Source organism: Astatotilapia calliptera, chromosome 6 (assembly GCF_900246225.1).
Source record: "Astatotilapia calliptera chromosome 6, fAstCal1.2, whole genome shotgun sequence".
NCBI classification, from domain to species: Eukaryota; Metazoa; Chordata; class Actinopteri; order Cichliformes; family Cichlidae; genus Astatotilapia; species Astatotilapia calliptera.
The window spans coordinates 19,893,277-19,902,899 of record NC_039307.1 but is presented as its reverse complement, the minus strand read 5'-3'; the positions used below and the strand labels follow the sequence as shown (position 1 = coordinate 19,902,899).

General features: G+C 44.3%; 1 protein-coding gene across 1 annotated transcript; it reads left to right on the top strand.

The window, feature by feature from the left end:
* Positions 1 to 602: 602 nt before the first annotated feature.
* Positions 603 to 9,623, top strand: rfc1 (replication factor C (activator 1) 1). The gene is made up of 23 exons (XM_026170944.1): positions 603 to 746; positions 2,005 to 2,151; positions 2,239 to 2,314; positions 2,813 to 2,908; positions 3,003 to 3,289; positions 3,384 to 3,455; positions 3,587 to 3,664; positions 3,754 to 4,095; positions 4,206 to 4,319; positions 4,412 to 4,591; positions 4,925 to 5,029; positions 5,241 to 5,664; positions 5,767 to 5,879; positions 5,986 to 6,100; positions 6,404 to 6,492; positions 6,739 to 6,876; positions 7,575 to 7,670; positions 7,762 to 8,015; positions 8,113 to 8,230; positions 8,445 to 8,590; positions 8,696 to 8,909; positions 9,157 to 9,339; positions 9,430 to 9,623. The coding sequence occupies exons 1-23, from the start codon at positions 744 to 746 to the stop codon at positions 9,523 to 9,525; spliced, it is 3,486 nt and encodes a 1,161-aa protein (XP_026026729.1). The 5' UTR covers positions 603 to 743; the 3' UTR covers positions 9,526 to 9,623.

Below are 9,623 nucleotides of genomic sequence, written 5' to 3'. Positions count from 1 at the left end.
TATACAACTCGGATTAAATACATCCAGGTCGCTTCTCTTCTTCATACTATTATTTTTTTAAAGAACAAACAATAACGCGGAAGCAAGAAAGTGGATTTGCTGGGGGGAAAAAATGAAAGGAAGTAGTTTGAGTGGTGTTTTCCTCCGGGAGAGTAGTTTTGTTTTGTTTTTATTTGTATTTGCATTTTTAGTTAGAATCTGTAGGTTATTCAAGTTTTAAACAATATTCAAACAGTGCAGACACTACAGTTTATTTTTATTTTGTATTGATTGCTCAAACCATATGTATTGTGGTCATTTTTTGAGTTTAATTTTAGTTCATATATTTATTTATTTTACTTTCAATTCTACAATTATGGATATGAAAGTCGAGCATTATCAAATCAGTGATACAGCTCATTGCTTTCAGTGGTAAAAGCGCGCAGATTTTACCGGAAATTCTTCACAATAAGAAATGAATGCAAAAAAAAATCTGCTAATTTATACCACAACAAAAAAATAATTTTTGTTATTTATTGTTTTAAACTTTTTTTTATTTATTTATCTTGACATATCTGTAAACATTTAGGTTTTCTTTAGTCGAATAAAAAAACGTACTCGTGGTGACGCGGTGACGCACGCCAACCAGCTGCCGGAGCGTCATTTCCAGGCGACCGCGGACTCTTGCTTCGCGCCAAGCAGTTGAAGCTTTTTCTTACTTTTTTTTTGATAACAGACCAACACACCGAGAAAGCGCGTTCATAATGGTACGTGACATATTTCAGCTGCTTTTTCACTCAAACCTGGAGCCTGTGTGCATAAACACAGCGGGTAAATATGGAGGAAATGATGCTGTTGTGTGGTTAAACCTTGCTGCTGCTACTGATGATGATGATGATGAAGCGCAGTGCGCAGTTAGCTCCTGCTAAAGAGGATAAACTTCAATCCTTTGGTTCAGGTGAAGCTTTGAGCAGCAGGTGAAGAAGGTGAAATCTGTGAAGTGTAAGAGCGTACAGTTTGTAGTTTGTGTAGCTGTGCGGTCTGCTGTGGAAGCACACTGACTAACATGCAGAGGGGTGACAGTTTAAAGGAAAACCATGAAGCAGTGGGTGTAGAAGGACACACACAGGTGCAGATGCTTCCTCACAGCTGCACTGCAGGCTACAGTGAAGCAGCAACATCTGTGGCATGAGTGAAAAGACTGAGCTGACTTTGAATACGTTTGTTTTTGTTTGGGTGCCAATAAGGTGATTTTAATTCACTTAAATAAAACTAAAGATAAAATCGTTTTGTTTGTTTTTTAAAAAAAAGCAAAATTAACTGATGTAAAATCAAAAGTTGACTCGTGGTGTAAACTCATAAAACCTAGCATAAGGAAATGTCCTTATGCTAAGATTTTCACTGGGAGTGACAGGATGAGGGAACATTCATAGATGTAGTGAGGACATGCAGAGGGTTGGTGTGACAGATGGTGGTTATGTCCACTAATGGGAGCAGCAGAGTGAAGAGGATGGCTTCATTCAATTAGGGAAAATATAGGGAGGAACTAGTGGGTATGAATATATTATCAAGGAGGGCCAGTCGGTATTAATTTATGTATCTGAGTAAGCATAATAAAATGGATTTAAGTAAAATAAGTTATTGGGGAACCAAAATAACTACAAATAGGTATAAAATAAGTGAGCTAGTCTACAGACAAGATTGGTAAATAATTAAAATAATAAAAGATTTCCACTTTTTGGGGAAAAAATGAATATAGCTGCCTTTGACTGTGAAATTCATCTTTTCTAATTTGCAAAATGAGATCATGTGCTTGAGCTGCAAAGATGTGGATGGGATAGGATGGAAGGATACAAAGTCTCACTGAGATGTCAAAGAATGAAATAGTTTTGCATTCGTAGCTCCTACTCCCAGGCACTTTATGAGTCAGGATGTATAGTTTTGATAAAAGTGATTTTTTTCCCCTGTTTTTTCCTTTTACGTAATTCTGTAATTCTTACAGTTTGTACTCTTCTGTGTGTGCAGGACATCAGGCGGTTCTTTGCACCGACGTCGGCTAAGCCTGCGGTGCAGAAACCTGCCCCGAACGGAAATGACAAACAGGAGAAGAAGAAGAAGAATTCCTCGTCAACGGACGAGGAGGTGAAAAAGAAGAAGAAAGAGGCCAACAAGGTGAGGAGCTGCCCCCTCTCCTTGTCTCCTTTCTCTGTTCCTCTTCATCCTGTTTATCCGGCTTTATTGTGGTTTCGTGTTCTGTAGGTCAAAAGCAAAAAAACTGAGGAGCAACGCAAGGATGGGGAGAAAAAACGAAAGAAGCACGCAGTCATAGCCTCGGGTAGGCATTTCCTCCACAGTGATGTCTCGGTGTCACAGCATTGTTATTTTTCTTAAGGTTTTTAAAGGATTTGTTAAAATACATTCCTTTAAAATGTAGTTTATTGCTGTTTGATGAGATGTATGCGGGGACTCAGCGACCTGCAGCATCCTCAGGCTCTACTGTGCATCTGGATTTAAAAAAAAAAAAAAAAGATAACACACATTTTCTAAAGTTTACAAAAGATTTAGCCTCATATTTTCATCCAAAGATGAATGGAAATAGATTGTAGATTTAGATGAGGACAGAATTATTAGCCCCCTATAAAAGTTGAATTTTTACCCCCTCAGAACTAGAAGAACTAGCAGGGTCAAAATGTTGTAGTTTTCAACAGTCTCACATGTGCTCCTGACCAATCACAGCTCATTCTTCTTCATGATCCCTTCCACTTTGAGTTTCTTGGAGCCTTGCAGCCCGTTTCTGTGCAGGGTTCTAGTGATGCGTTGTGTTTGTGCTCAGACTCAGATGAGGAGGAGCCAGTGAGGAAGTCGAAATCCCCCAAAGAGAAAGCGAAGACGAACAAAAAAGATCCCGTGCAGTACGTCTCTGAAACAGGTGATGCTTCAGATGTGCTCTTACCCCAGCGTTAAAGGGAAAATGTCCTTTTTTTATAAACGCGTGATAGGAGGCCTCTCTTTTCTGCTTGTAGACTCAGACAGCGACAACTTCCAGTCCTTGAAGAAAACTTCCAAATCCAAACAGAACGGCGCCGCAAAAACGACAAAAGCGGACGCCAAACAGTCGGGGAAGTCTCCCGTCAAGCCATCCTCCACCCAGGGAAAAACCACACCAAAATCTCCTCCTGTGCCTTCCACCCCAAAGTCAGCTCCGCCCCCTCAGTCCAAACAAACCCCCACATCAGTACTCGATTACTTTGGCAGCGCGAGTGTTCAGCGCTCGGACAAGAAGCTGGTAGCCAGCACCAAACGAAAGGCTGTGAGTACTGAGGCATTACTTCTGTGTGTGTTTCCTTGTTTTTTTTACTCATCCTCTCATGACTCAGTAACGATCCTTTGTAAAAACTCCTCAGCCGACTCTCACAGACGACCTGATAAGCGATGAGGAAATCGCCAGGCAGCTGCAGATGGAAGAGGACATGGAGGTAGGCTGATCAGCCACTGCTGGTTTATTTGACTTTGAATTAGAGCTGCTCAGTAAATTGACAGATGGCTTTGACCCGTAGTTCATTACAGCTCTTCTGCTGTTCTCATGTTTTTGCTGCTTCACTCTCAGCTGGAGAAACAGGTCCACGAGGATGAGGAGTTTGCCAGAACGCTGGCCATGCTGGATGAAGAGCCAAAAGCGAAGAAGGTAAAGGCTGCAAGCGTTAAAAAGGTTTGTGCAATTAAATTCTCAAGTTTATTTCAAGTCTTGTTTCTTTTGTCTTCCCAACCATCCAGGCTCGCAAAGGCTCTGATGAAAAACAAGTCTTGACCACGAGCCCCAAAAAGAAAGCCACAGACGCTGCCGCCCCTGGGAGCAGCTCGAAGACCAGCGTGTCTGAAGATGTGGTTAGTCCGTCTCCCAAAAAGACCACAGCTCCTGTAAAAGCCAGCTCCAAACTGGCCATGATGAAGAAAAAGGATGATGACAAGAACGAAGGGGTAAAGAGCAAAACCCCTACTAAGATGAAAATTTCTCCCAAAAAGGAGCCCCACGCTTCATCTATCTCAGAGAAGACGTTCACCCCCAAAACTGGAACCACGCCCACCGTACTTAAGACTTCTCCCAAGAAACCGGAGGTGAGCCACACAGACGACCTATCAGATCAGAGGAAGAAAAAACCTGAGCATATAGATAAAAATATCCACTTCAAACAATTTAAAACCCAGATTATTTGCCTCTGTCTCAGAGCACGAGCACAAGCCCTGACGACCAAGAGAAGAAGAAGGCCAACTCTTCAGCTTACAGGAACTTCCTGAACAGAGATGGACCACGAGCTCTGGGCTCAAAGGAAATCCCGAAGGTAACCTGTGCTCGCTGTAGACGCCATCGTTCAGCTGGCCAGCAAGCTTGCGCTGCCTTTGCTTTACTGCCTGCGTGGTTTGTGTTTTCCAGGGAGCAGAAAACTGTTTGGAGGGCTGCGTGTTTGTCCTGACCGGCGTCCTCGAGTCCATGGAGAGAGAAGACGCCAAATCTCTCATCGAGCGCTACGGAGGCAAGGTGACGGGCAACGTCAGCAAGAAGACCACCTACCTGATTCAGGGCCGAGACAGCGGTGCATCGAAGCTGGAGAAGGTGATTATCTCTTTGAACATGAATGCATCACCATATTAAAGGATTTGACATCAATAGAAAAAACTGTCTGAAGCCCGAGCTTTTATCTCACAGGGATTAGCTGTTCCAGCACCGATCATGTGAGTTATGAGTACTTTATCAATACACATGATAGAAAATAAGGAAATTCAATAAATTAAGATAGACTTTAAGGATAAACAGTTTGAGCTCCAGATACGAAAAAATGGCAGAAAATGATAATAAAAATTGCTCCTTTTTTCTTTATTATCCTCTATTTTTCCCACACACACGTGAAACATTTTGCTCCATAGTTTTGTTTCTTGCGTTTCTCAGGCGGAGAGCTTCGGCACCCAGATCCTCGACGAAGACGGTCTGTTGGAGCTGATCGGAACCAAACCAGGAAAGAAGTCCAAGTATGAGATCGCTGCGGAAGCTGAGGTCAGTATTGAAATTATCCTGTAATGTATGATTCAATCTATATATATATATATATATATATATATATATATATATATATACATACATATATATATAAACTTATCTTGTGTCACAGCTGCTCATTTCTGCTCCCGGAATAAACGCTTTACATTAAAAGATGAATTTTACCCATTTCCGCTGGGTTTCTATACCCTCTGCTTTTGTCACATAGAGCAAAACCACAAAGACCAAGACGCCTCCAAGCCAGGCTTCAAAGAGCACCCCGAAGGCCCAGAAGATCTCTCCCTCTAAGGGTAATTCCAGATCACCTCACACCCCGAGCCCTTCAAAGACGGGACAGGCACAAGGCCGCAGTACCAAGACCAGAGACGGTGGGACTCCACCCGGGAGAGGCTCGGGTCAAACTGCGCGAAGGGAGCTGGGCCTTTCCTCTGCTACCTCTTCTTCTTCTTCTGTCCCAGAACAATCATCTCCATCACCCACAGAAGAGGGTGGCAGCCTGTTGTGGGTGGACAAGTACCGTCCACGCTCTCTGAAGGCTGTGATTGGCCAGCAGGGGGACCAGAGCTGTGCAAACAAGCTGCTGCGCTGGCTGCAGAACTGGTACAAAAACCACGGCAGCGGCAAACCAGCAGGTAGCAGAAGACTGAACGTGATTTGTTTTTGGTCGATTTCAGCTTTTTAAACCCGTCTGTGCTGAAGTCTGCGTGTGTTCTTTTCTGCTTTCTTCTATGCAGCGGCTCGGTTTGGTAAGTTTGGAGGGAAAGACGATGGCTCAGGATTCAAAGCCGCTCTGCTCTCCGGCCCGCCAGGGGTGGGAAAGACCACCACGGCTGCCCTGGTCTGCGAGGTCAGCGTGAAAACACACACAGATTTATTGTGAGCAGTCTGTGTGCGTATTGAGCACGCCGCTCTAATCTCAGCCTCGCGTTCACTGCGTCTGTGTCGTCCTGCAGGAGCTGGGCTTCAGTTATGTGGAGATGAACGCCAGCTGCACTCGCAGCAAAAACAGCCTGAAGGAGGTCGTCGCCGAGTCGCTGAACAACACCAGCATAGAGAACTTCTACAAAGGTCACTCCAGCTTTCAGCTGCCTTTTATACAAGTGATTAAAAATGACACGCAGTCTGTGCACAGGCTGTTATTAAAACAGCAAAGGTAAACAGATGTGGTTGTTGTTCTCGTACAGCAGTGACTTCTCCATTAAAGTAGATAAGAGCTCATTTATTCCACTTTTTCTTAAACAGCAACTCTGGCTGTGCTTTTACAATATTTATGAAGTGCATGCTGGACAAACTTTTTAATAAATTAACATAACATACAAACGATTAATCAGTGACACTTAAACCTTCTTCTTGTTTCTTGGCGTTTTGCAGGCACGTCACAGACAGTGAGCAGTAAACACGTGCTGATCATGGACGAGGTCGACGGCATGGCTGGTAACGAGGACCGCGGAGGAATTCAGGTAAATGACGGCATTTTTTTTTACAGACTGTAGAGATCTTAACTTTTATAAGTTAAAAGTTTTAGATTAGGGAAATGTGGAAAATAAGCACTCACAGGTTTCAGCGCTGGTTGATGGTCGACTGAGCAACTGCAACAGAAAATAGTTCAGTCTGATCCTCAGACCTCTCCAGCTGACCTTTAGATCACATGCTTATTGGTTTATTTCTGTTGTTTCTTCGATATTGATGTGTTTCTGCTCCTGTAGGAAATGATCGGCCTTATTAAAAATTCAAAGATCCCCATCATCTGCATGTGCAACGATCGGAACCACCAGAAGATTAGATCTTTGGCCAACTACTGCTTCGATCTCCGCTTCCAGAGACCGCGAGTGGAACAAATCAAGGTACTCACACATCTGTCCTGTATATAGCTTTCAGTATAGATGGTGCCTTTCCAGATGTGCAAACACTAATCAGAGCTTTGCATGACAAACTTGTGTGTTTTTTAATGCGAGGGCCTGAAGATTTTCGGCATTGTCCTCGTGCACAGAGGTTTCTCCAGATTGTCAGAATCTTTTGAGGAGATTAACTGTAGATGATAATATTCGCAAACTCTTTACAATTTTGCATCGAGGAACATTATTCTGAAATTGTTCTGCAGTTTTCTGCAGATTGGTGAGCCTCTGCCTGTCTTTACTTCTGAGAACCTTTTTCTCTGTAAGATTTATTTTTAATACTCTGTCATGTCACTGTCCTTTTGCCTGTTAATCCAATTAGTTGCTAAATGTTCCTCCAGATGTTTCTTTTTAGTACCACTTACTTTTGAGCCTTTTGTTACTGCCATCAAATTCTAAATAAGCTTAGTTTAAACATTTGAGATGTTTTCTGTGTTTAATTGTGTTTTCTTTTATTGTGGATTTTATTAGTGAGGTTTTAAAATCGTTTCCTCCTCCTTTTATCTATATGTAATCCAGTGTCCCAGCTGCTTTTGGAGTTGGGTTTGTGCTAAGTGACAGAGTGATGAACACTAGAGTTTCAGTCACCCAGAGAAACCACAGCAAACAGCATCTATGACAGTCGCGCTTACTTCTTCATTTCTCAGGGAGCCATGATGTCCATTGCTTTCAAGGAGGGAATCAGGATCCCGCCCCCAGCTCTTAACGAAATCATTTTAGCCTCCAATCAGGATGTCCGACAGGTAAAGAAATCAAAGCGTCAACTCATAACGAGCCTGAGATGGTTGTGTCCTGTGGTTACCTCCTTACCACTGTGGCTGTTTTCCTCTCCAGGTGATCCACAATCTCAGCATGTGGTCAGCCAAGGACAAGGTGATGACGTACGACCAGTGCAAGTCCGACGCAGCCAGCGCACGCAAGGACATGAAGCTCGGGCCGTTTGACGTCTGCAGGAAGGTGTTTGCCTCGGGGGAGGAGACGGCCCGCATGAGCCTCATCGACAAGTCGGACCTCTTTTTCCACGACTACTCGCTGGCGCCGCTGTTCGTCCAGGAGAACTACCTGCACGTGCGCCCAGCTGCTGCAGGGTGAGAGAGGCCACCTGCTTCATCCCATGCGTAAAATTGACCAAGATGTCAAACTTTTATTTTAAATTTGCTCGTTTCCTTTGTTTTTTTTTGGCAGTGGCAACCTGAAGTCCCACCTGGTGTTGCTCAGTAAGACGGCTGACTCCATCTGTGATGGCGATCTGGTGGATAGACGGATCCGCTCAGGACAAAACTGGTCACTGCTACCCACCCAGGTAACAAACACACACACACACACACACACACACACACACACACACAAAAGCATTGCTATCATGAGAGCGTGAAAAACAGGACAGAAAGCCGCTCAGTGAGCCTTGAACGTTGATGAAAGGCTCCCTGAGGGATGCATACACAGGTGCTTCTCTGATGAAAGCCCCTGATCATACTTCTTCTTGTGTTTGTGTGTGTCTTTGTGCATATTTGCAGGCCATTTATGCCAGTGTGTTACCAGGCGAGCTTATGAGAGGCTACATGAATCAATTCCCGATCTTCCCCAGCTGGCTCGGCAAGAACTCCTCGACCAATAAACACTCACGCATCGTGCAGGAGCTGTCCTCGCACATGGGTTTAAAGTCAGTGTTTCTTCTTTATCGTCTTAAAATGATGCTTTTAACACATTGCTGAGCTCAAACTGCTGCTGCAACACTGAATTATTTTATCTGCTCGGCTCTTTTCAGGACACTGAGCAGCAAACAGGCGGTCAACCTGGATTACCTGCACTACCTGCGACAGGCGATTCTAAATCCACTCCAGAAGCACGGAGCAGAGGGCGCTGCCGAAGCCGTGCAGCTGCTGGACGACTATCAGCTCATCAAGGAGGACGTGGACAGCATCATGGAGATCAGCGTCTGGGGAGGACAGCCCGACCCCTACTCCAAACTGGACTCCAAGGTGAGGAGGTGGCAACATTTAAAAGTTTTCCTACTGATAATGACCGCTACTACTGAGGCCCCCTGGTGGTGGTGAAAATGTTAAAAATCTACAGAAGGGAATAACAAAAAGTACCTTTAAAACCAAAGTTATGACGTGAATGATCTCAAATTGCTTCGTCAATCTCTGCGACTCATGAGAACAGAACTGGATGTCTTTACGTCCCAACAACCAGCGACTTTTGACACCTGTCGTTGTCACCTTCCAGGTAAAGGCCGCCTTTACACGGACATACAATAAAGAGGTCCACCTAACACCATACTCCCTGCAAGTGGTGAAGAAAGGCCGCCGTGGTGGGGGAGGAGACTTTGAGGGAGGGGAGGAAATAAGCCAGGAAGATCCGGAGTCTGAAGACGAAGGAGAGGGGCTCAAAGCAGACGCTATGATTAAGGTGAGTGCATTCAAGCTCTGGGATCATTATAAGTGTTAAGTTCACCTTTCTGTATATTTCTCACACATGCATTCCTGTTCTTCCCTGCAGCACAAGAAGGCCAAACCCACCAAGGAGTCAAACAAGGAGAAGAAGGAGGATTCTGGAAAGGGCAAAGGCAAGGGCAAAGGCAAGGCTAAGAAATGACCCGAGGAAGAAAACTAGCTGCCCTGGACTGGACTGATGATGTTCTCTGAACTTGTATCTATCCAAAGTAGTAAAACTGGTCCCTTTAAACACTTGAA

Coding starts and splice junctions, on each gene's coding strand:
- rfc1 (XM_026170944.1), top strand. Junction 2,909..3,002: donor GCAGTACGTCTCTGAAACAG/GTGATGCTTCAG, acceptor TTCTGCTTGTAG/ACTCAGACAGCGACAACTTC. Junction 8,231..8,444: donor GGTCACTGCTACCCACCCAG/GTAACAAACACA, acceptor GCATATTTGCAG/GCCATTTATGCCAGTGTGTT.